General features: G+C 40.1%; 2 protein-coding genes across 5 annotated transcripts in view; both read right to left on the reverse strand.

The window, feature by feature from the left end:
- Positions 1-8,234: 8,234 nt before the first annotated feature.
- LOC106088418 (beta-arrestin-1) lies at positions 8,235-25,570 on the reverse strand. The gene is made up of 4 exons (XM_013253932.2): positions 25,376-25,570; positions 25,241-25,291; positions 24,001-24,696; positions 8,235-10,527 (listed from the first exon to the last, which is right to left on the reverse strand). Exons 3-4 carry the CDS (start codon positions 24,557-24,559, stop codon positions 9,680-9,682), a joined length of 1,407 nt encoding a protein of 468 aa, XP_013109386.1. The 5' UTR covers positions 24,560-24,696; positions 25,241-25,291; positions 25,376-25,570; the 3' UTR covers positions 8,235-9,679.
- A 1,357-nt stretch (positions 25,571-26,927) lies between these two features.
- Positions 26,928-27,551, reverse strand: part of LOC106088419 (transport and Golgi organization protein 6) — a 39,572-nt gene continuing 38,948 nt past the window's right edge. For all 4 annotated transcript variants that reach the window (XM_059362696.1, XM_059362693.1, XM_059362694.1 and 1 more), the window contains 2 exons: positions 27,385-27,536; positions 26,928-27,323 (listed from right to left, as the gene is read on the reverse strand). In XM_059362696.1, coding sequence (XP_059218679.1) covers positions 26,979-27,323; positions 27,385-27,536 — 497 coding nt within the window. In that variant the 3' untranslated portion in view covers positions 26,928-26,978. The remainder of the gene's footprint in view (positions 27,324-27,384; positions 27,537-27,551) is intronic.

A 27,551-nucleotide genomic window follows, 5' to 3' on the forward strand; every position in this document is an offset into this window, starting at 1 on the left:
GTCGAGGGGTCTAACACAAGTCACTGTTCCAAATTTCGGCAAAATCGGATAATAAATGTGGCTTTTATGGGTCTAAGACCCTAAATAGGAGGATCGGTCTATATGGCAGCTATATCCAAATCTGAACCGATCTGGACCAAATTGACGAAGGATGTCGATGGGCCTTACACAATTCACTGTCCCAAATTTCAGCAATATCGGATAATAAATGTGGCTTTTATTGGTGTAAGACCCTAAATCGAAGGATCGGTCTATATGGCAGCTATATCCAAATCTAGACCGATCTGGGCCAAATTGTCGAAGGATGTCGAAGGGACTAAGACAACTCACTGTCCCAAATTTCAGCAGAATCGGATAATAAATGTGGCTTTTATGAGCCTAAGACCCTAAATCGGAGGATCGGTCTATATGGCAGCTATATCCAAATCTGGACCGATCTGAGCCAAATTAACGGAGGATGTAAAGGGGCTTAACACAACTTATTGTCCCAAACTTCAGCAAAATCGGATAATAAATGTGGCTTTTATGGGTCTAAGACCCTAAATCGGAGGATCGGTCTATATGGCAGCTATATTCAAATCTGGACCGATCTGAGCTAAATTGACGGAGGATGTTAGGGGGCCTAACACAACTCACTGTCCCAAATTTCAGCAAAATCAGATAATAAATGTGGCTTTTATGGGTCTAAGACCCTAAATCGGAGGATCGGTCTATATGGGGGCTATATCAAGATATAGTCCGATTTGGCCCATCTTCGAACTTAACCTGCTTATAGACAAAAAAAGAATCTGTGCAAAGTTTCAGCTCAATATCTCAATTTTTGAAGACTGTAGCGTGATTTCAACAGACAGACGGACGGACATGTCTAGATCGTCTTAGATTTTTACGCTGATCAAGAATATATATACTTTATAGGGTCGGAAATGGATATTTCGATGTGTTCCAAACGGAATGACAAAATGAATATACCCCCATCCTTCGGTGGTGGGTATAAAAACTATATAATTTTTTATAACCACCACCATAGGATGGGGGTATACTAACATAGTCATTCCGTTTGTAACACCTCGAAATGTTGATCTGCGACCCCATAAAGTATGTATATTCTGGATCGTCTCGATATTCTGATTCGATCTAGCCATGTCCGTTCGTTCGTCTGTCGAAATTACGATAGCGGTCGAACACGTAAAGCTAACCGCTTGAAATTTTGCACAGATACTTAATATTGATGTAGGTCGTTGGGGATAGCAAATGGGCTATATCGGTTCTGATTTAGATATAGCTCCCATATAAACCGATCTCCCGATTTGATTTCTTGAGCCCCTGGAAGCAGCAATTTTCATCCGATTTGGCTAAAATTTTGCACATAGTGTTCTTTTATGACTTCCTACAGCTGCGCCACGTACGATCCAAATCGGTCTATAACCTGTAATAGCTCCCATATAAACCGATCGCCCCGATTTGACTTCTTGAGCCTCTGGAAGCTACAAATTTTGTCCGATTTGGCTAAAATTTTGAACAAAGTGTTCTTTTATTACTTCCGATAATTGTGTCAAGTAAGGTTCAAATCGGTCGATAACCTGATACAGCTTCCATATAAACCGATCTCCCAGTTTTACTTATTGAGCCCCTGGAAGCCACAAAATTAGTCCGATTTGGCTAAAATTTTGCACACAGTGTTCTCTTATGTCTTCCAAAAACTATGTGACGAGAGGTTCAAATCGGTCGATAACCTGATATAGCTCTCATATAAACCGATCTCCCGGTTTTACTTCTTGAGCACTTACTAGCCGCAATTTTTGTCCGATTTGGCTGACATTTTGCATGCGGTATTCTGTGACGGCTTCCAACAACTGTGATAAGCACGGTCCAAATCAGTCTATAACTTGATATAGCTCCCATATAAACCGGTCTCCCGATTTGATTTCTTGAGCCCCTGAAAGCCCCAATTTTAGTCCGATTTGTCTGAAATTTTGCATGCAGTGTTCTGTTGTGACTTTAAATAACTGTGCCAAGTACGGTCCGGTAACCAGATATAACTCCCATATAAACCGATCTCCCGCGGTTTTACTTCTTGAGCCCTTACTAGCCGCAATTTTTGTCCGATTTGGCTGACATTTTGCATGCGGTGTTCTGTGATGGCTTCCAACAACTGTGATAAGCACGGTCCAAATCAGTCTATAACTTGATATAGCTCCCATATAATCCGGTCTCTCGGTTATCCTTGTTCGACTCCTAGAAGCTTTAATTTTTGCAGGTTTGACAGAAGTTTGGTATGTAGAATAAAATTATGACCTTAAACAAAATTTAGTTTGTAGAAATTTTTAGCAGAATCCATGGTGACGGGTTCCAAAGATTCGGTCCGGACGACAGTTCTTTTGGAAACAAACAAGAAATGCGACTTGTACCTTGGTTACAAGAATGCATGGAGAGACAGACATAGCTAAATTGAATCAGAAAGTGATTCTAAGCCGTTCGGTATACTTAACAATAAGTCTAGCTCTACTCCTTCCTAGTGTTACAAACAAATGCATAAAGCTTTAATACCCTGTACCATCCCAGAGCGGGATGACTGTGAGCCCCTTATGGGTTGGAACTTTAAGCTCCGATATATGTGGTGTTCATTGTCATCATGAGAAGCTCAGCTGAGAGTGAAAGTAGAGTCGAATGGAGAGTCTCATTCTCATTAGGTTCCCGAGGCGGTCGGTCCTATGGACCGGAACGAGCTAGCTCACCTATGGAGTTTGACGAAGATCGCTAACTCCACAAACAATTGTGGCTACAACAACAAAGAAATGGCAACATGACAGCATACTTCCCATTGTAAGAAGGTGGGTGTAAATATATCGGCAAGTCCCACATATTTTGTACTAACACTTTAAAATTATTTATATACTAGAACAAGTAAGAAGGCGTTAAGTTCGGCCGGGCCGAACTTTGGATACCCACCACCTCGGGTATATATGTGAACCACATTTCGTCAAAATCCAATGAAAAATGCATACCTTATGCCCCATAGCAGCTCTATAGATATCATCCGATTTAGACCAAATGCTTATAAGTACAAGTCATTGTTCAACCGAGAGATCGGTCTATATGGCAGCTATATCCAAATCTGGACCGATCTGAGCCAAATTGAAGACAAATATCGAAGAACCCAACAAAAGTCATTGTCCCAAATTTCGGCGACATCGGACAATAAATGCGCTTTTTATGGGCCCAAAACTTTAAATCGAGAGATCGGTCTATATGGCAGCTATATCCAAATCTGAACCGATCAGGGCCAAATAGAAGAAAGATATCGAAGGGCCTAAGGCAAATCACAGTCCCAAATTTCAGCAAAATCGGATAATAAATGTGGCTTTTATGGGCCTATGACCATAAATCGGAGGATCGGTCTATATGGCAGCTATATCAAATTTGGACCGATCTGGGCCAAATTGACGAAGGATGTCGAAGGGCTCAACGCAACTCACTGTCCCAAATTTCAGCAAAATCGGATAATAAATGTGGCTTTTATGGGCCCAAAACCTTAAATCGGAGGATCGGCCTATATGGCAGCTATATCCAAATCTGGACCGATCTGGGCCAAATTGACGAAGAATGTTGAAGGGCCTAACACAACTCACTGTGCCAAATTTCATTCAAATCGGATATAAAATGTGGCTTTTATGGGCCTAAGACCCTAAATCTGAGGATCGGTCTATATGGCAGCTATATCCAAATTTGGACCGATCTGAACCAAATTGACGAAGGATATCGAAGGGCCCAACGCAACTCACTGTCCCAAATTTGAGCAAAATCGGATAATAAATGTGGCTTTTATGGGCCTAAGACCCTAAATCGGCGGATCGGTCTATATGGGGGCTATATCAAGATATAGTCCGATATAGCCCATCTTCGAACTTAACCTGCTTATGGACAAAAAAAGAATCTGTGCAAAATTTCAGCTCAATATCTCAATTTTTAAAGACTGTAGCGTGATTTCAACAGACAGACGGACAGACGGACGGACATGTCTAGATCGTCTTAGATTTTTACGCTGATCAAGAATATATATACTTTATAGGGTCGGAAATGAATATTTCGATGTGTTGCAAACGGAATGACAAAATGAATATACCCCCATCCTTCGGTGGTGGGTATAAAAAAACGTAAATAATCTTTCTTTTTTTGGAATACCATTTTAACGAAATGTGAACCTAAATGATCATACTATAGCGAAATTTGATAATGCTACATTTTAGTGAGTATTAAGCTGTGTAGGTATTTTCTCTAATAAGGCAGCAAGCGACATTTTCGGATAATAACCCCCTAAGCCTAAAAAATGAATTCGCACTCATTTGAAACTTAAGCTTGAAATTTGGTCTGAGATCCTGTTGTTGGAAAACAAAAAATTTGTTAATTTTCGCAATGTTTATTTTTTTTTGTTTGGATTAGAGGGTTATTATAGTCCATATAAACATTTTTTAATAGTGTCTTTTGCTGTAGTTATTGCTTGCCTCTAGCTAAAATTGGTTTAAATAAAATACATGTGGTGGATAATGTGTTTTTGTATTGTTGTATGTGTATGTATTTGTATAAATATGAAGGCGGCCGGTGTAAGCCGAAATGCATATCTATATGTATGTATGTATGTTTTTATGTACTATCAATTAAGAAAACTACAAATAGTACTATGTATAAAAAGATTTTGGAAAAAAATAATATACAACATATATATGTAATAAGATTTTGTTTTATTTTTTTTTTAATATATATTATTAAAGCTCTTTTTACTTTGAAATTGTATGTAGGTAGGTAGTATATGGGAAGTAGACAGACAAGGGCATGGGCCGAGGTGGAAAATGTAATTTGACTTTTTGGGGGCGGGGGGGTGGTAAAGGCGGAGATTGAATGGGAGGACTGGATTGTCAACAATATTCTCTGTAAAGGAAGAAGCGCACGAATCTCATTTTGTTTACAAAAAATGCCATTTAAATATCATTCATTACTTTGTTCCATTTAGGCTGAAGTGGGGGGGGGGGGGGGGGGGACGATGGTGTCGTATGTGTTGTGCAAGAAAGTTGATAGTGAAGGAAAGTTGTTTTTGTAGCAGTTTGTTGTGTTCTATCTTTCGTCTGCTTGATTCTGCCACAAAGATGGGGTGCGTCCACAGGGATCTGAGTCTGAGTCGAGTGGGTCTGGCTGGGCAGTTAAACCGGTGAAGTGTATCGTGTGGCATCAAAATACCATGGCTGCGTTGGCTAGGTCATGTTGTCAGAATGGATGAAGAAGCTCCAGCAAAGAAGGCTTTTGAAGGCAAACACGGTGGTACACGCAAACCGAGAAGACCAAAAGCCCGATGGAAAGATCAAGTTGTGGGTCAGACACCTCAAAACTTGGTGTCAGAGATTTTAGAATGAGCGCAGAAGATCAAGGCGCTTGGAACGCTATTCTACGTTCGGCTAGTGGAACAAATATTCTGTCATAGCCAATTAAAGTAAAGTAAAGTAGTGTATCACGTGGTCCCTGGTTACAATCTGGAGTAGGAGTGAAGGCGGCTGCATCTGCAAATGCAAATGCTAATTTTGCCCATGAACATTCCACTAAGGAACAGGGGCAAACTTCTCACATATCAATGAGTGAAGTTCGATTCAAGTTTAAGCTCAGCTTTTAATAGTCGAGTCCGAACGGCGTGACGCAGTGCGACACCTCTTTGAAGAGAAGTTTTACATGGCATAGTACCTCACAAATATTGCCAGCATTAGGAGGGGAAAACCACCGCTGAAAAATTTGTTTGATGGTCTCACCAGGATTCGAACCCATGCGTTTAGCGTCATAGGCGGACATGCTAACCTCTGCGCTACGGTGGCCACTGCATCTGCCGAAACGTAATTGAGCCAGAACTACTCTGGTTTGCCGGGGGAGGTCAATTTCTTCAGGTGCAATGGGAGGCGGTCTTTGCCCAAGGACATCTGCTACCTCGTCTGCATGAATGTTGTCTAGAACTGCTTGATATGACGCTTGATCCAGAGGTTCTCTCTCTCTCTCACGTTCTACAATAGATCATGTAGATCTACCTTAAGGCTTCTGGGTATCCACCGCCACAAAGTGATGATTTGGATAATCACTGCTATAACAACCCAAAAGGTATTGCTTAGACAGCATGTCTTCGCACTCCTTATCTCCTCCACATGACAACTGAGGAGACAGCCCTTCGCAATTCGGAGGGCGGCGTTCTGACAGACCTTAATATTATTGCACCTGTCACAAAGCTGACGGACCACACTGGCGATGCATAATTTACCACAGACCGGCCAATTGCTTTAACCGTGGTCAACAAGTTTTCTTTGGCTGCACCCCAAGTGCTGCCGGCAAGTGACATGAGGACCTTGTTTGACTTTATCGCAAATTGCTGTGTCATATGGGGAGAATGTGCAAGAGCTGTCAAATGTGACGCCAAATATTTTGGGACACTTGATGTTCGGAATTATTTTCCCATCGACCATCACAGTCAGCTCGGTGTTCACCTCGCGCGTATTTGTAGTTAACAATGTGGCTGAAGATTTGGTGGCAGATATCTTCAGATTTAGTTCGTTGAGATAGACGTTCAACTTATCGCAGATGTCAACAATGGGTGGGGGGCCTAAGACCATGATCGTACAATCGTCTGCATATGATACGATCTCTATGCCATTTGGAGGGGTGGAATGGAGGATAGGTAAAGGTTAAACAATGCCGGAGATATTACCCCGCCTTGGAAAACTCCCCGTTTCACTCTACGGTGCTTTGACTTCTTATCCCTAAATTCCACAAATGACTGGCGACCACACAGATAATTCCTAACTTAGCGTTTCAGGTCTGGTTCAAACCAGACGTGTTGGCAATGTCCTCAAATAGTTTGGCATGGCTGATCGTGTCGAATGCCTTCGATAGGTCCAGTGCCACAATGCCACACATGTTGATGCTCGGCGAATGGAAATTCTTCTACGAGGCTCGGGAGGAGCAATGCCTCAAACGCCTTTGCTACTGGTGAAAGAAGGGAGATCAGTGTAGAGATTCCTTCGTGGCCCAACGCCTGACTGGCGACCACACAGATAATTCGCGACCCATCGTTTCAGGCCTGGCTGGAGGAACCTGTTGGCGATGTCCTCAAATTGCTTGGCGAAATCCATGTTGATGCTCGGCGAATGGAAATTCTCCTACGAGGCTAGGTAGGAGTAATGCCTCAAGCGTCTTTGCTACTGGTGAGAGAAGGAAGATCGATCTGTATGACTCCCCCAAACTCGGGACCTTTCCAGGCTTCAGTAGCGGCATCACTCTGCCCATTTTCCAGACATCGGGAACTATAAGAGCGTTCAAAGACAGTTTGAGGCCAGTAGTAAGGTACTCAACTCCAGGCAAATCCAGCATTAGTGTCCGTCGGGGCCCAACGCCTTGGATGATTTCGCGCCACGCATGACATTTGTTACTTCGCCCACGGTAAATTGTGATGGCTGTCCATCGGCTTGGAGACCACGGATACCGCGAATGACTCTCCTCCTTGCCCTGTCACTCTCGGGATGCACAATAAATTGACGATTGAACAGGCTGGAGGCCACCGTAGCGCAGAGATTAGCATGTCCGCCTATGACGCTGAACGCCTGGGTTCGAATCCTGGCAAGACCATCGAATCCTGGTGAGACTATCAGAAATTTTTTTTTTTCAGCGGTGGTTTTCCCCTCCTAATTCTGGCAACATTTGTGAGGTACTATGCCTTGCAAAACTTCTCTCCAAAGAGGTGTCGCACTGTGGCACTCCGTTCAGACTCGGCTTTAAAAAGGAGGCCCCTTATCATTGAGCTTAAACTTGAAACGGACTGCACTCATTGATATGTGAGAAGTTTGCCCCTGTTCCTAAGTGGAATGTTCATGGGCACAATTTGCATTTGCAACCTGGCGCATCTCTTCGGATCAGTCACGGTTACGTCGCCAAAAGTAACTGAGGTCCTGTCATCCCATCTACCGGGGTTCGAAAATTACTTAGCAGTAGACCACAGCTTGCCTAAGCCGGTGCCTAAGTTACATTGCTCTAATTGTTTCGGCCACAAATTCCACCTATTGGGTTGCCCAAAAAGTAATTGCGGATTTTTCATATAGTCGGCGTTGACAAATTTTTTCACAGCTTGTGACTCTGTAATTGCATTCTTTCTTCTGTCAGTTATCAGCTGTTACTTTTAGCTTGCTTTAGAAAAAAAGTGTAAAAAAGGTATATTTGATTAAAGTTCATTCTAAGTTTTATTAAAAATGCATTTACTTTCTTTTAAAAAATCCGCAATTACTTTTTGGACAACCCAATATGTTCATTAACTACCCTGTTTATTTTCAGATTCAGCTCGCTGATTCTAGGCTTAGTGGGGTCCATACAACGAATCCCATCTCGCTCGTCTGCGTCGAATCCCATCTCGCTCGTCTGCGAGTACCATTGCCTGCGCCGGGAAATTGGGTCGCACTTGGGTTATTCGACCGGCTGGTATACAGCGAGTGGGAATTTCCTCTCGGCAATTCTAGCACATCCTAGGGGTGGTGGCAGTTCACTGAAGCGGCGATTGGTATACTCTCTGAAGCCAGCCCAATCGACCTTCTTCTGATTGATAAACGTCCGGCGTTCAAAGGGGTTTTTTTTGTGCTTTCTGTCTGTTTGTGTTTAATTGTAGGGGGGCTGTGTTTGTGTGCGTGTGTGTGTGTGTGATAGTAGGCATGTTTATGCATACCCATTTGCATAGATAACAAACAAAAACAAAATCATCGGTGATTGGTAATGTACAATACATAGAATAATATACAGCGGCGTAAAGCGGCAAATATTTTGTCTCTGGGGTTTCTTTCAATCTTTCTTTCATTTATATAAATATGTATATAATGTATATATGTATAATATGTATAGGTATAGGTATATTATATTTATATATAGCATTACGAAGAGACAACAAAAACTGGGGTAAGGTGGGATTTTGTGTTCGTGGGAGACTGGGGGGGAGGAGGGTAATAGTAAGCAATGATTAGGAAAAATCATAATTTATGTATATATATAGCTTAAACTCTAGGACAAGGGGCGCATGTGAACATGTTGACATATAGTACAAGTTACAATTAATTAGTGAAAGTATTTTTGAATTGAGTTGAATTGAATTGTTTAATGTGACATACGTACATCAGCATACTACTAAGGTCGGTCGGTTAATATCAACATACATCGACAGCGACATCGAATGCTGGGAGTTTATGGTTACTTTTCTTTTTCAACTTTTTCATCATTTTTGGGTGTGTGTGTGTGTGTGTGTGTGTGTTGTGTTTGCTTCTCTTCTTCTCTCCTTTTGCGTTTTCTTTATCTAGCTTATAGATTAACGAAACAAAAAAAAAACATTTATGTATGTAGCTAAAACATTCGTTCCATGATCTGATTTGTTCCTATGTGTATGTATGTATGTATGCAGATATATATAAATATATAATTCACACTTCATCTAGTTGTAGTAGTAGTAGTAGTAGTCCTAACACCAAATTTTGTATGTGGTAAAAATCATTAGTTGATTGCAACAAAGTATGTTTTTGGGGGTAGTGGTAGTGGTGGAATTATATGTATGTATTTATGTAATCTATGATAATACACGTAATCTTTACTAAATGGCATATGGCATATGGACATTTTACATTGTTTAGGCCTCCGTTTCGGCGCCTTTTAATCGAAGACGGGCAAAATCTTCAAATATAATGTCATCGTCTTGGGCATCATCATCGTCGAGTTGTATCAAATTGGTGGTCGGCACCTCTTGCATGCCACCGGCCGTATTATTATTGGATGTGGCATCCTCACCCACCAGCACTAGCTGGGCATCGCCACCACGTATACTCTGACGCGGCGACTTATCGCTGAGTAGAGGATTCTCCTCTTCCTCCGGCTTTGGATGCATTAATGTGAATGGCAATTCGGCTACCAAATCACCACCCATTAGTGGACCACTTATCAGCAATTTCACTTTCACCTTATAGTGGACAATGATGCCAAGACTTTCACGTTGTGCTGGATTTGTTATGAGTGTACTGGATGCTAGATTTGTGTCTTCGTGTTTCAATTGACCGTCTAGGGCTAAACCCCACTTGTCTTTGTTGTTGGCAAGTAGTGGACACAGTTCGAATACCTTCGACAGTGTAAATCCCGGCAATACCTGACATCCATCCTCGGATTCGGTTTCTGCTACCACAGATTTGTATTGCGCCGTTGAAAACAGACAAATATCGGCGAATTGCCTAACACACACTTTAATCTTTTTCACAGTTCGATTGGAGTTATTCGCTACGTGAACGTTTATTGAAATCTTTTCGCCATGATGATAGAGTTCCTTGTCCAGACTTGCTTCCAAGCTGATTTTATTTGGTTTCATCATAAATTCTTTGCTAACCTCAATGGAAGGTTGTTCGCCCACTTTGGACGGAGCGTACATTACTTTGCGTATTGTAAGACGTACGGAATTTCGTTTGTGCGGTTTATCATCGATATGTTCGCCTAAAAAAGAAATATTTTTCATTATTATTTTTATTTTTTGAGAATATATTTCATAAAATCTTCAAAATAAAAAACATTCTTAATCAATGTTAATAAAATGAAACAGTAATTGTCCACGGAGAACACTGTGACGCAGTGGTAAGCATGTCCTCCTATGACGCTAAACGCCTGGGTTCGAATCCTGGCGAGACCATCAGAAAAAATTTTTTGCAGTTTGCCCCTTTTCCTTAGTGGAATGTTCATGGGCAAAATTTACAATTTTTGGAGGGCGCAATTATTACTCGATTTGCCACTATGACTGGTATTTTTCTATTCGAAAGTCATTTAAAGAACTTGACAAATGCGATCCATGGTGGAGGGTATAAAAGATACGGCCCGAATTTTGTATTTTGACTTCTTGAGCCTTTAGAGGGCGCAATTCTCGTCCGATTTGACTGAAATTTTGCACGTAGTGTTTTGGTATCACTTCCAACAGTGTTAAATTTGATTCAAATGGGTTCATAATCTGGTATAGCTGTTATATAAACCGATCTTGGATCTTGACTTCTTGACCCTCTAGAGGGCTCAATTCCCATCCGATTTGGCTGAAATTTTGCAATTTCCAACAACTGTGCTCGGTATGGTGCAAATCGGTACATAACCTGATATAGCTGCCATATAAACCGATCTGGGATCTTGACTTCTTGAGCATCTAGAGGGCGCAATTCTCATCAGGCTTCTCTCATAACCTTCAACATACGTGCCTAATATGGTCTGAATCGATCAATAGCTTCAAACAGCTCCCATATAAACCTATCTACCGATTTTGCTTCTTGAGACCCTACAAGGCGCAATTCTTATCCGAATGAACTGAAATATTACACAATGACTTCTACAATGTTCAGCATTCATTTATGATCCGAATCGGACTATAACTTGATATAGCTCCAATAGCATAACAGTTCTTATTCAATATTCTTTGTTTGCCTAAAAAGAGATACCGCGCATAGAACTCGCCAAATGCGATCCATGGTGGAGGGCATATAAGAATCGGCCCGACCGAACTAAGCACAAAACAAAAACACAAAAACAAGTAAGAGCTTGTTTTTCTTTGTCTGTTTGCGCTTTCTTTTTTCGGTCTTAAAATCTTGTTGAGATTCCATTGCAGGATATTGTCTGGCCTAAGCCCATTGTTTAATGCTTTCTATTCAAACATATTTAAAAGTCAGCAAAAGGGTGTTGTTGCTAAGAAGCATTTGACTGGTTATCTCGAATCGCAAATCAGCACCATGATCCATTTGATATCGCCCGCTAATGATATTTGTTGGTCGAAATTGAAATCGCGATACGGGATAACCAGTCAAATTTGCTATAAGCATTTGACTGGTTATCCCAACACACTTTTGCTGACTTTTTTAAATGTTTTTTTGCCATACTAATCTTTGAGTGGGCAAATGGCGAATGTATTGCATTTGGAATACATAATATTGTATCATTCGTTATTTGATTGCTATTTTATAAGATATCGCAAAGAAAAAAGGGGAAATTTCATTTGACAACAAATAAAAGCGTGCTAAGTTCGACCGGTCCGAATCATGGGAACCCACCACCATGGATTCTGTTAAAAATTTATACAAAATAAATTTAGTTGAATGGCATAATTTTATTCTGCATAGCAAACTTCTGTTAAAACAGCAAAAATTAAAGCTTCTAGGAACCGAACAAGGATGATCGAGAGACCGGTTTACATGGGAGCTATTGGGTTGCCCAAAAAGTAATTGCGGATTTTTCATATAGTCGGCGTTGACAAATTTTTTCACAGCTTGTGACTCTGTAATTGCATTCTTTCTTCTGTCAGTTATCAGCTGTTACTTTTAGCTTGCTTTAGAAAAAAAGTGTAAAAAAAGTATATTTGATTAAAGTTCATTCTAAGTTTTATTAAAAATGCATTTACTTTCTTTTAAAAAATCCGCAATTACTTTTTGGGCAACCCAATATATAAAGTTATAGACTGATTTGGGTCGTATTTGGCACAGTTATTGAAGTCGTAACAGAACACTGCATGCAAAACTTCAGACAAATCGGACAAAAATTGTGGCTGTCAGGGCTCAAGAAATCAAATCATGAGATCGGTTTATATGGGAGTTATATTAGGTTATTCGCCGATTCGGACCGTACTTGGCACAGTTATTTATATCATAACAAAACACTACATGCAACATTTCAGCCAAATCGGACAAAAATAGCGGCTTGAAATTTCCCAAGAAGTCAAATCGGTAGATGGGTTTATATGGGAGCTATATCAGGTTATAAACCGATTTGAATTATACTGAACACAGTTATCGGTAATCATTAAAGAACACTATTTGCAAAATTGTAGATTCCAGGGGCTTAAGAAGTCAAATCAATCGGGAGATCGGTTTAAATGGGAGTTATATCAGGTTATAAACCGATTTAAAACGTACTTGGCACAGTTATTTGAAGCCATCACAGAACACTATGTGCAAAATTTCTACAAATCGGACGAAAATCGTGGCTCAAGAAATCAATTCGGAAGATCGGTTTATGTGGGAGCTCTATCAGGTTATAAACCGATTCAGACTGTACTTAGTATAGTTGTTAGTAGTCATAACAGAACACGACATGCAAAATTTCAGCCAAATCAGACAAAAATTGCTGCTTCCAAGGGCTCAAGAAGTCAAATAGGGAGATCGGTTTATATGGGAGCTATATCCAAATCTGAACCGATATGGCCCATTTGAAATCCCCAACGACCTATATCAATTAGAAGTATATGTGGCTATCTTTACGCGTTGAAGTGCTTTACGCGTTCGAACGCTATCGTGATTTCGACAGACGGACGGACTGAAGTGGCTAGATCGAATCAGAATGTCAAGACGGTCAAGAATATATATATTTAATGGGGTCTTAGATGAATATTTCGAGGTGTTACAAACGGAATGGCTAGATTAGTATACCCCCATCCTATGGTGTCGGCTATAAAAATTGAACATTGATTACACACGTCTAATAACCAAATGAATATCGGAATGTTATTTTAAGTGAGTGGCAATTCTTTTTTATTTGGAATTCCGTTTTCAGCTGTTGCTTTCTTGTCGCGTCAAAAAATATATGTACATGATTTAGTTTGCCTTGCGTGGTGTAGAACGAAACACGCAAGAATTATAAAAATATCATTATTCATATAAAACGTTATCGGTACATGGTCTAGTCTAAATAAGTCAATTTTTTGCTTTTTTTCATTCGCTAAAAAAAGGCTGTTCTTTAACCTGATTTGGCTGACATTTTTAGCAGTGATTTGTATTAGAGACCTCACTCCAATGCCAAATAGATTTTAAATTGAATCATATTTGGGTGCAAGTGCCATATAAGACGGTCCCCCGAATAGTTTCTTGCCTTCTAAAAGAGCAAACTTTTCCTAAGTTATAATAGCGATTTCGATTTTATTCAAAATCAATTTTTTAATCCATACAAATCAATCCGGCCTATTAAACATATTTACTATGATTTTAATAAATATATAAATAATGTATTAAAAAACATTTATTATAAAATTCGTTCCAATTACATTGTTTAATCAGTAAGGAAAGGTAAAAGTCGGGCGGTGCCGACTTTATAATACCCCACACCTGCCCTTTAACACGCCCACTAGGGCACTGGAAACTATTCCAGATATCCGACCCATTGACATACAGATTAAGTGTGAGGCAGCCACTGCGGCTATGAGACTTAAGGCGATGGTCGAATGGATTGAGGATGGGAGCAGCTCATACCATCGGGGTATAATCGAGGCGACGATACGAAATCTGGAAGGAAGGGAAGAGGTTTCCGATCGGATACCTGAGATGAACCTTGAAGTCGAGTGCGAGGCACTGCTGCCAGAGGCACAGACTTGGATTGACGGAAACCTAGTATTGCCATCTGGAAGATTAAAGCTAGAGGACAGAGTGAACATGAGGGTTTACATTGAGAACCCAGAGACTGAGATCTGTTTTAGACTGACTGACCATAATGCGGTCCTGTAGGCGGAGATCCGGGCGATCACGGAATGCGTGAAGTGGTGAGGTGCTAACACAAGGACGTCGAGTGTGACCATCTTTACCGACAGTTACATTGCCAAAAGGGCAATAACAACCAGGACGGTAGTAAGGTCACGAACAGACAGTTGCAGTGTAAGAAGGAGATTAACGCCTTCTCTGAGGATGGCAAAAACCGCATCGTTTGGGTGCCGGCCCATAACGGAGTAAGGGGAAATGAAAGGGCCAGAGGACTGCCGTCAATAAACTTGGTTAACTCGAAACCTTTCGGATCGACGCAGTCCGAGTTAAGGGCGTGGGTGACGAATGCGCATGCAGCATTGTGGAACAGCGAAACGGTAGGTAGGACGACGAAAATCCTATGGGGGGATCCAGATCGTGAGAAGCCGAAGCTATTACTGAAAGGAACCAAGAAGGAGGCCAGTATAGCTATTGATGTACTTATGTAAAATCGGTGCCGCAAGTGATAGCAAGTGTAGGGCATGCGGGGAAGATGATGAGACATTGGAGCATTTTCTTTGTCATTGCGCGGCTTTTGCGACCAACAGATACCAGCACTTAGATGGAGACACAATACCAGACATTAACCAATTTAGGGGATTGGTATTGAAAACAATTAAGGATTTTGAAAGTAGCACGGAATTCCCAACTTAAAATTTGCTTTTTAGAGGTTTCTTTAGTTTTTTTAGAACGCACAACAAGCCGATTACTGTGTTAGGTGTATGTCCATAGTGGCATGGGGCGGATTAATATCTGCACCCTCTTTTCAACCTAACATAACCTAACCTACGCTTCAACAACCCTTTACAAAGTGGAAGCTAAATCTAATTCTGAACCTATTTGAATGATCCTTGGCGGATGTTTTCAGATGGGTTATTTAACAATTCGAGCAAATATGTTCAAAATGTAATAAATCGGTTAACAAATGCCAACATTATTACAAATTACCCAAAATCTGACGAACATATATATGGGAGCTATATCTAAATCTCAACAGGTTTCGAGCAAACTGCTCAGATATAGTGGTAGTCGTCGAGGAAAGTGTTGTAAAATAAATGGCTCTTGGGGTGAAAATCTGGCGATATACATTTATGGCAGCTATATCTAAATCTGAACCGATTTCTATGAAATGCACCAGTGATGTTAAGTCATAAAAAATCCTTCCTGCCAAATTTCGAGAGAATCGGTTAACAAATTACCATTTTATTGCAATATTACTGAAAATCGGACGAACATATATTTGGGAGCTATATCTAAATCTGGACCGCATTTTTCCAATTTCAATAGGCTTCGTCTCTAGGCCTAGAAACATGCTTGTACCAAATTTGAAGACGATTGTAGTTTGTACACTAATGAACATGGACAGACAGACGGTCATAGCTAAATCGAATCAGAAAGTGATTCTGAGTCGATCGGTTCACCTATCAATGGATCTATCTCTCTTCCTTTTGGGTGTTACAAACAAATGCACAAAGTTATAATACCCTGTACCACAGTAGTGGTGTATATACCCTGTACCACAGTAGTGGTGTAGGGTATAAATATAGGCAAGCAAACCATTTATTGGGTTGCCCAAAAAGTAATTGCGGATTTTTTAAAAGAAAGTAAATGCATTTTTAATAAAACTTGGAAAGAACTTTAATCAAATATACTTTTTTACACTTTTTTCTAAAGCAAGCTAAAAGTAACAGCTGATAACTGACAGAAGAAAGAATGCAATTACAGAGTCACAAGCTGTGAAAAAATTTGTCAATATATAATGCTTTCTTAGAACATATAAACAGAATTTATTCTTTTCCTAAGATTTCTCCCGTGTTAAGAATAACGTATTCTGGAATCAATAAGCTCTAAAGGCTATCGATAACCTACTCATATACCATTGATAACCTTTTGGTATTGTTGTTGTTGTAGCCACATTTTCATGTTGAGGTGGCGATCCTCGTCAAGCACCTGCAGGTGAGCAAGCTCGTTCCGGTCCAAAGGATCCGTCGCCGCGGCAACAGGATGGCCATTGATTATTTAAAGGCGCCAATAGCCCATCTTGTCATATCAAGCATCATAGGCACTCAGTATTTGTGCAAGAGCCAGTGCCGCCCGGCCTCTCGCTGAGACTCTCCTCTCGATACCGCTGATTATCTGCTACTATCGTTGCAACTACTCCGTATGGGACATTCCACTAACCGCAACCTGTAGACGCGTCCGGTAGCTCGCAGCTAAGCTTTTGGTGACAGCAATAAACCCTTAATGTTCCAGCCTATGTAGTGCTCACAGCTATCCCATGCCGCGATTGATTACCTTTTCCCACTGGGTGGCTATCTTTTTTTATACCCACCACCATATGATGGGGGTATACTAATCTAGTCATTCCGTTTGTAACACCTCGAAATATTGATCTAGAACTCCATAAGGTATATATATTCATGATCGCCTCAACATCCTGAGTCGATCTAGCCATGTCCGTCCGTCTGTCGAAACCACAATAGCGGTCGAACTCATAAAGCTAGCCTATTGAAACCGGGAACAGATACTTTATATTGATGTAGGTCTTTGGGGATTGCAAATGGGCCATATTGGTTCAGATTTAGACATAGCTCCCATATAACCCGATTTCCTGATTTGATTTTTGAGCCCCTAGAGACCACAGTTTCTGCCTGAATGAAATTTTGCATGTCGTATTCTGTTATGACTTCCAACAACTGAGCCGAGTAAGATCCACATTAGTCTATAATCTGATATAGCTCCCATATAAACCGTTCTACGGATTTGACTTCTTGAGACCCTGGTTGCCTCAATGTTCATCCGATTTGGCCGAAATTTTGCTCATAGTATTCAGTCATCACTTCCAACAACTGTGGACCGATTACGGTCCAAATCAGTTAAGAACCTGATATAGCTGTCATATAAACTGATCGCCCGACGTGATTTCTTAAGCCCCTGGAAGCCTCAATTTTCATCCGAATTAGCAGAAATTTTGCACATAGTGTTCCGTTATGACTTTCAACAACTGAGCCGAGTAAGGTCCACATTGGTCTATAATCTGATATAGCTCCTATATGAACCGATCTCCCGATTTGACTCCTTGAGCCCCTGGAAACCTCAATGTTCATCCAATTTTTCTCATAGTATTCTGTCATCACATCCAACAAATGTGCCGAGTACGGTCCAAATCGGTTAAGAACTTGATATAGCTCCCATATAAACTGATCACCAGATTTGACTTCTAATCCCCGGCAAGACTCAATTTTCATCCCGATTGGCAGAAATTTTGTATATATAGTGTTCTGTTATGGCTTCCAACAACTGTGCCAAGTACGGTTCAAATCGGTCAAAAACCTAATAAAGCTCCCAATTAAACCGATCTCCCGATTTGACTTCTTGAGCCCTTACATGCCGAGATTTTATCCGATTACCTTGAAATTTTCACAGGTTGGTCTGGAAGGAAACATAGGCTATATACTTTTTTGATATCGGAAGGGGGAGGGACCCTTCCCCTTGCCCCAAAAGTACCACCCAAAAATAAAAGTGGACCGCTCGGGAGAATATGGGAATCAAATGAAATGTATTAAGGAGTAGAGTACGAATTTCATATTAAAAATTGGATCCAAGTAACTGGGGGCCGCCCAACCCCAAAACCCCCTAAAATAGGTTTTTTAGAGGATAATGACAAATGAAAGGTCCTCGGGACTAGATTGCGAACATGGTCAGGAAGGAGAAATAGGCTTTATAATTTCTTGATTTCGGAAGGGGGCGGACCCCACCCCCGTTTCCCAAAATCAAAAGTGTACCGATCGGGACAATATGGGTATCAAATGAAAGGAATTGGAAAATGAAATACAAATATGGTATTAAAATTTGGGTCTAAGTACTCCTCGGGTAGCCCCAACCCCAAAATTCCCCCAAAACAGACATATTGGACGTTCATGTCAATATGGGCTTCAAATGAAAAGTATTCGATAGTAGATTACAAATATGGCATAAAAAATTAAGTCCAAGTAATAGGAGGTCGCCCCACCCCCAAATGGACATATTAGCCGACCATATCTATATGGGACTCAAATGTAAGGTATTTAGGAGTAGATTACGAATATGACATTAACATTTGTGTTCAAGTCTAGGTGGCGCTTTTCCTTCCAAAAATAAGTCAAATAGGTTGATTGACCCATTATGACAATATGGGACTCAAATGAAAGTCTAGGTGGCGCTTTTCCTTCCAAAAATAAGTCAAATAGGTTGATTGACCCATTATGACAATATGGGACTCAAATGAAAGGTATTTGAGAGAAGAAAACGAATTTGACATCCAATTTTGGAGCCAAGTGTTTGGGGGTACGCCCTAAAGCACCCCCTAAACTGAACTTCATTTCCGATTATGGCAATATAGAGCTTAAATCAACGTTATTTGGTAGTAAAGAACGAATTTCATATATATTTTCAGTGCAAAGTGCCGCTGGCCGCCCCAGCCCGAAACCCCTCCAAACAGTTCATATTACAGACCATGGGGCTCACATTAAATGGATTTGGGAGTGCTGCATGAAGATATTCATATTTGTCTGAGTGGCATTCCCTCCCCTAAAAAGCACTTCTAATTACCCTAATTTTCAAAAACACCAGATCTCGGAGATTGGTGATACGATTAGTTCGAAAATTTTTTTTACACTCTCACAGTCAACACAAAGCATGGCTTCTATTGTTGGGGTCGGGTGCCTGGGAGGCCGTCCAAAATCCGCCAAATGGGTACATAGACCAATCACGACAATATAGAGCTCAAACAAAAGGTGCTTGAGAGAAAAAACGAATTTGATATCCAATTGAAGAGCCATGTGTTTGCCCCACCGGAAAACACCTCCCTATTATATAAAAGCTATTTGATAGTTAAATTAATAGATTTTCGGGAAATTGATACTCATTTTTGGGACAATGTCCCTGGAGACAAATCCACCCTCAAACTGAATTTATTTACAGATCATGCCATTATTGGGCTCATATAATCTGTAGAGGACGAAGCGTATAGTTATATTAAGGGCCTAATGTCTCTCTAAACCGGAAATATTTACCAATACGATAATATAAGACTCAATAGAAAGATATTTGATATTGGATTAAAAATTTACCCAGGAACCGAGAAGGGGCACACTACTCACATATCAATGAAAGCTTTCCGATTCAAGTTTAAAATCAATGAGATGGGACTTTTTTATAGCCGAGCCCGAATGGCGTGCCGTAGTGCGATACCTCTTTGGGGTGAATTTTTTAAATGGCCATGCATGGCAAATATTGCCGTACTAAATGTTGTCCGATGTTATGGCCAGAATTTGAAGGCAGGCGTTCAGCGTTATAGGCAAACATAGGCTACAGTGGCACGAATTCGATATACACATTCTGGGCGAAGTGTCCCAACCCTCAAAAGATATTAAAGAGTTAAAGAAGGCGCAGCGGAGCGGGCCCGGTTCGGCTAGTTTTATATAAATTTTAAGCAGAATTCATGGTGGTGGTGAATTCCCAAAATTCGGCCCGGCCGAACTTAGCACGCTTTTACTAGTTATACCCTCCACCATAAGATGGGGGGTATACTAATTTCGTCATTGTTTGTAACTACTCGAAATATTCGTCTGAGACCCCATAAAATATATATGTTCTTGATCGTCGCGACATTTTATGTCGATCTAGCCATGTCCGTCCGTCCGTCTGTCCGTCCGTCCGTCTGTCCGTCCGTCTGTCTGTCCGTCCGTCTGTCTGTCGAAAGCACGCTAACTTCCGAAGGAGTAAAGCTAGCCGCTTGAAATTTTGCACAAATACTTCTTATTAGTGTAGGTCGGTTGGTATTGTAAATGGGCCATATCGGTCGATGTTTTGATATAGCTGCCATATAAACCGATCTTGGGTCTTGACTTCTTGAGCCTCTAGAGTGCGCAATTCTTATCCGATTGGAATGAAATTTTGCACGTCGTGTTTTGTTATAATATCCAACAACTGTGCCAAGTATGGTTCAAATCGGTCCATGTTTTGATATAGCTGCCATATAAACCGATCTTGGGTCTTGACTTCTTGAGCCTCTAGAGTGCGCAATTCTTATCCGATTGGAATGAAATTTCGCACGACGTGTTTTGTCATGATATCCAACAACTGTACCAAGTATAGTTTAAATCAGTCCATAACCTAATATAGCTGCCATATTAACCGATCTTGGGTCTTGATTTCTATAGCCTCTATAGTGCGCAATTCTTGTCCGATTGGAATGAAATTTCGCACGACGTGTTTTGTCATGATATCCAACAACTATGCCAAGAATGGTTCAAATCGGTCGATAACCTGATATAGCTGGCATATAAACCGATCTGGGATCTTGACTTCTTGAGCCTTCAGAGGTCGCAATTATTATCCGATTTGCCTGAAATTATGTAAGACGGATCCTCTCATGACCATCAACATACGTGTTTATCCATAACCTGATATAGCTGCCATATTAACCGATCTTGGGTCTTGACTTCTTGAGCCTCTAGAGTGCGCAATTCTTATCCGATTGGAATGAAATTTTGCACGACGTGTTTTGTTGTTTTTGATATCCAACAACTGTGCCAAGTATGGTTCAAATCGGTCCATGTTTTCATATAGCTGCCATATAAACCGATCTTGGGTCTTGACTTTTTGAGCCTCTCGAATTGGCTGACATTTTACACAGGTCTCCAACATGTTATAATATAATAAAAGCAGAGCAAATCTTTTCTTATATCCTTTTTTGCCTAAGAAGAGATGCCGGGAGAAGAACTCGGCAAATGCGATCCATGGTGGAGGGTATGTAAGATTCGGCCCGGCCGAGCTTAGCACGCTTTTACTTGTTTTTAATTTTCACTATACATACGACTAGCCATTTGGCCGTAATATGTACCACAAAATCGCCTTTATAAAACCCTTGGCCGTTTAATACCTAATATAAATGTGTATATTAACTCGTTAGTATTCAAAAATTCGGCCAGGGCTTGGCCCTGCTCTTTAATGTTGGCTCTACCTCATGAAATGTGGTGAGAGTTTGCAACGCACCTTATTAATACCTCATATCTTGTCTGCATTGCCTTCCTCCCCAGTCGTTGCAGCTTCGACTTGGGTGGCGGTATTGAAGAGTCGAAAGGCAGATAAAGTGATGGCAGATATGCTCCACCGACTCCATGTCTCCAACGTTGACAACTCAGGGACACTATACGTAATTTATTGGGCCGCGGAAACGATCCTTTACTGCTAGAGCTCAGCAAGCAATGCCATAGTTTTTTCTGTGTAAAATTTGGTTGCCATACAATTTTCCTTCAGTGGCCTGTTTATACCCCAAAACCATTAATTTACAATTTATTTTCTAGTTTTAATTTACGAAAATATGAACGAAATCCCCTCCATTAATTTAGATTGCACATCAATCTGCATTGAAAATTGCTAATAATTCTTAGGAACAATAAAGCACCATCAATGCGAATGTGAGTAAATAAAATATAAACAAAAAACTTTGTTTACATTCAAAAATTCCTATGAATTATACAGAGTCGAATCGAAGAAAGTCAAAACGAATTGTTAATACACTACAGCATGAAATGGATTTAGTAGGAAAAAACTAAAGATGTAAGTCACACACAATCATATTCAACACCATTAGATTTTATGGCAAAATTTTGCCTCCTCAATATCCTTGATATTTCATTTAGCCTACTATAGATACATTACTGTTATTACTATCCATGTTTGTTGACTTTTTGTTGTTGCTGTTGTTGTTGCTGTTTGCTAGAACAACATTGGTATGGTAATGTTTTTTGATGAAATCAATCATAGCTGTTAGTTGTCAACGTAATTTCCCTACCACAATGTAATGCAGCCGCCATGTTCTCAATCATTGCAAAATATTTAGCATAAAATTGTTGATGGGATTGCCAACAATAAAATAAACAATGATATCAAAAACACAACACAACACAAACGCAAAAAATGGTCCCTATGCATTGTGGGTGTGTGTTTGCATTGTTGTTGTTTGCATTTGAAGGCAGGAAAACTATATGCTAATGGAATACTGTAATTTTACATGTGATATTGGAAAACAGAAACCCTTTCGGTTGCGGCTTATGTTTCATTGCAAAGTAGGTATTAAAGAAAAGAAATGCCATCAATTTGTCATACAAATCTCTTGGGATATTAATAGACTAAGTGACTGACTGACTGCGAGCGCTAGCAACGAGATAGGAGGAAACAAAAAAAAAAGCGCCAGTGACGTAGTACTACAAACGGAACAATTTAAAACTGTTCTTGATTACACACATTCGACATAGGAACGAACGTACAAATGATGGAGTGTACGTACGTATGCATGTATGTATGTACATATGCATATGCAAAATTGTTTATTAACTAGCAACAACACTCCCTGCTATATGGAAGCAGTAGCACCAGCAGCAGTAGACGTAAGCAAATTCCATAAAATTAGCAAAAAATAAATAATGTTTGCTTTTATGGGTAATTCTGATATAGCTGTTGTTGCTGTTTGTTGTTGTTTGGCTTGCTTGCTGGTTTCTCCAGTTTATAGTAGTGCGCATGATGTTAATTGGAGGATTCCAAAAAGATCAAGAAGAAAAACAATTCATTGAGAAAACCAATTAAGAATTTAAACAACAAGCGAACAAGTAGTAGCCAGCCTAGTAGCAGGCGGCAGACCAGTATCAGCAGCACCATCAACAGCCCCAGCAATGGAGCACCAAACTACGATAATGATAAATTTAGTAGCTGCGTCAACTCGACACCAACACTGTTGCACTTTTTTTGTATGATTATTTTTAAGCGTACCAAAGGGGCGCAGGGGCTAGGCTGTTGGTTGTCGATCGTCACTTGGCATGAGTAAGCGCATAATTTAGGTGGAAAACAGCGAGCAAACAGACAAAACTATGTATGTTTATGAACTCGCCATGTATGCGACGCTGCCGCGACGTTGGCGGCATCATTCATGTACTTGGAATTGTTGTTCATTTTTTTTTTTTGGAGAAGAGGGTAAACATGGATGAATGGGATGGATGCTAGAGGCCACTGCCGCCGCATGCCGGCCTGTTAGCTGTTGGTGATGACACACAACACACACAGCACACACATAATGCATGTGTGTCACATACAACAACTATGTATGCATGTAAGCATGTGTATGTAAGGCTGTTTGTGCCTTTTTTATACATTTGGGGCGCTGAGCGTGGATGATTGATTAATTAAAGGTTTTTTGTTGTTGTTTTGTTTTGTTTCATTGTTGCCTGCCCCATTGTGATCTTATGACTTTTTGCAGTCTGAGTGACCTTGATTGATCATATCTAAAATATTCTATTAGTAATAAATTGGTAACTTTTTTTACATCAAGCAATTATAGAGTATGTATGAAAGGGGAGAAGGGGAAGGAGTTTTTTTTTGTTCTTCTTAAGCTTACCTACAAATGCTTTGAGTTCATAGTCCACTCCACAGGATTTGCCAGTATCACCAGGTGCTGGCTGCAAAGACACCGAGGCCGGACAATATGGAGGAACTTCAAAGTAAAAAGGATATGCATTTGGGCCCAGCTTTTTTATCAGCCTCTCCTGCAGTCTGGTCAATGGTCTTTCATTTTGTGTCGGTGGATAGATTTGTTCATTGGCCAGATATAGGTCCTTGCGAAACGTCAAACCCAAAACATCCAGATCTTCGCGGCCATACCTAAATGCAGCCAATACCTGGCCAAACACTTTGCGTTCTTTAACATATTCGGGATCTATGAACACCACTCCATCAATGGGATCCACATGGGTACTGTGATCCACAAAGTCACGTTTGCCCAGATAAACTGTTATTTTGCCATTGGAGGAGCTCTTTTTGAAAACACGTGTTGCTTGTCTTCTCGAATTGGCATCGGCATCGCCACCCGCCGCACCATTGCCACCACCGCCGGCTGTATCATCATTGGCTCCGGCTGCTGTATTATTACCACTAACATTAGCGCTTAGGTTATTCATTGCCCTATGACTATTTACTTTAGGAGGTTGTTGGTGATTATGATGATGATGATGATTCAGGCTAATATTTCAAACAGAACTTTACTTTGCTGTTATTGCTTAGAGTTGAGCTGTGGAATTGAGTTTTCTAATTTAAGCTAGAAAGAAAAGGAAAAGAAAAACAAGCACCATTAACTAAAAAAAAGTTTAAAAAATAAACGTCATGTAATGCCCCATGGAAGAAAAAAAACAAAACATTTTCCCAAAATTAGTTTGGCAATTTTCAAAGGGTGTTTCCTGGTATTGTGGAACTAACATCTCGAACAGCAATCAGGTTAAGAAAGTCCGCTCGCCAACAATATATGATAATAGGTGTTCTTATCTCACAAGAAAGTGTACTTTTGTCACATTTTTGCTTTTGGCCACAGTGTATAAACAAATCCCTCATGGTTAAATGTGATTGATGACACACGATAATAAAACAATACAAATTTGATTACATTCTGATTCCACCATTATGGTGGTTGGTTGGTGCACGACCACTTTAAAACTGCTGCGCCCAGCCCCTTGCAGCGTATATGGCCCCCGCTTGACCGACCCCCCACCACAAACAAATGGGCTTGCCACACACAAAAAGTCAAAAAAAATAAAATTAAAAATGTATTTAAACTTTACCACAAGAGGACAATTATGTATGTGTACCTGTGCTTTGCTGTGACTCCTCGCTGCTGCTGCTGCTAGTATTCCATGTACCTGTGTGTTCCCGTTTGTAGAAATATTTAAGATTCTTTTTAGCAAATGCAGTCGAGAAAAAGGCAGCCAATTCGTCGTACTCACTATTTTGTGTCTACTGAAATTCATTGATACACTTGACCACGTTTGTTTTCGATTTTAATTTCTTGATATCCTTATGTTTTACATTATTTTTTCTATATATTTTTCTTATTGTTGTTACTTCGTTAGTTTTGTGTGTATTTCGTTAAATTAAGTCCACTATGAAGAAATATATGCGTATTCGCCTGCTAGCGAATGGAAAACGAATTCGATTGTTATAAAATAATCGATTATGCACTTGTCAATTCGATAATATTAAAAAAGTCTCAAGAGAATCGATAATTAAATGAAATCGATATCGGAAATACACTCTTATTGCCAGGCAAGACGTGATTGCCTGTCATTTTGAGTATATATTTGTATACCCAATTCTTTTCTTCACACAAAGCGCAAAAAGATCAAGGACTCTTTAAGTCAAAAGTCCACTCTTGCTTTGTTTTTAAAACAACGCATAATTTCTTTTGATTTTTTAAAGTTATTTATCAAGTTTTTTGTCTAATATGGCATCACTTAAATATATCGAGATACAAATGTTGGCGATTACCAAAAATGTTTAACCGATTTGTTCGGTTGTTCATTAGTCTGAAAAACAACGGACTCTTTACTGAATATATATATATAGGGTTGCCCAAAAAGTAATTGCGGATTTTTCATATGGTCGGCGTTGACAAATTTTTTCACAGCTTGTGACTCTGTAATTGCATTCTTTCTTCTGTCAGTTATCAGCTGTTACTTTAAGCTTGCTTTAGAAAAAAGTGTAAAAAAAGTATATTTGATTAAAGTTCATTCTAAGTTTTATTAAAAATGCATTTACTTTCTTTTAAAAAATCCACAATTACTTTTTGGGCAACCCAATATTTGACCTATTATAACAATATGGAACTCAATTGAAAGGTATTTGAGAGTAGAGAACGAATTTGATATCCAATTTTGGAGCCAAGTATTTTGGGGTACGCCCTAAAGCACCCCTTTAAACTGAACTTCATTTCCTTTGGACGCCCCAGCCCCAAAACACCCTCCAAACGGTTCATATTTAACGGGATTTGAGGGATTCGTTGCAGCACGAATTTGATATCCATATTTGAGTCGAAATGTCTGAGGTGCCATCCCTCCCCTAATGAGAACATTATCCTAAGGAAGAACATTACCACCAGGATCCGAGAAGGGGCAAATTCTCACACTTCAATGAGTGCTTTCCGATTTAAGTTTAAACTCAATGATAAGGGACTTTTTTTATATTTTTATAGCCGAGTCCAAACGACGTCCCGCAGTGCGACACCTCTTTGGGGAAAATTTTTTAAATGACCATGCATGGCATTGTAGCTCGCAAATGTCGCCAACATTAAGAGGCGTTGAACACCGCTTTGTTCGATGTTCTCGCCAGGATTCGAACGCGTTCAGCGTCATAGGCTACAATGGCACGAATTCGATATACGCATTCAGGGAGAAGTGGCCCCACCCTCAAAAGATATTAGAGAGTTAAAGAAGGGGCAGCGCAGCGGGCCCGGTTCGGCTAGTAAAAATATAAGAAAGGGGGTTTGCTAATCAAAGCTCCTTAGATTAAATCCCTTGAAAATTTTATTTACATATCTTAAAGATGTCCCATTTAATTCATATAAAGAATATGATTGTTTAATTTTTTCTTCTCTTTATCCTTAATTCCGGTTATTTTAATTTCCTTTTGCAATTGAGGTTGGCCAATAGCTGTGAGCAGTTCTTTGCATTTGACAGAGAGATTCTCTAAGCCTATGGCTGCATGTAGACGGATTTTTTCATCTGTTGATTCCGTAGAAGCCAATAACTTTAAAAGCCTGTATATGGGCAATAGCATATCCTGGTAATCTAAAAGGTTGTCCATAGCGGCCAACAAATCACTTAAGACCATGACAGCAGCTCGTTTGGCGGGCATATATTTGCCTGTAGATAATTCACAATTTATCAGTTGCAGTAGCTGTAAGGAGATTTAGAAAATGGATAAACTTTTGTTGTTGTTGTTTTTAGTTAAGACTTACTTCTTCAAAGTACTGATGAACGTCAAAAGACAGTATTTTACATAGCTGCGCTAGATTTGAAAAGGATGAGTAACGAAACTCATCCAAGGGTGAACGACAACCACTCATGTAAGTGTTTAAAAGCAGTCCCTTATATCTGTAGCATAGTTGGCCTGAAAAGAGAGGGA

The sequence above is a fragment of the Stomoxys calcitrans genome, chromosome 2 (assembly GCF_963082655.1).
Source record: "Stomoxys calcitrans chromosome 2, idStoCalc2.1, whole genome shotgun sequence".
NCBI lineage: Eukaryota > Metazoa > Arthropoda > Insecta > Diptera > Muscidae > Stomoxys > Stomoxys calcitrans.

Bases quoted from the DNA above. Each gene is read 5' to 3' on its own strand.
- LOC106088418 (XM_013253932.2), bottom strand. From the start codon at position 24,559: ATGAATAACCTAAGCGCTAATGTTAGTGGTAATAATACAGCAGCCGGA. The intron at 10,528-24,000 runs GTAAGCTTAAGA...TTTCTTTTTTAG, and splicing joins TGAACTCAAAGCATTTGTAG to GCGAACATATCGATGATAAA.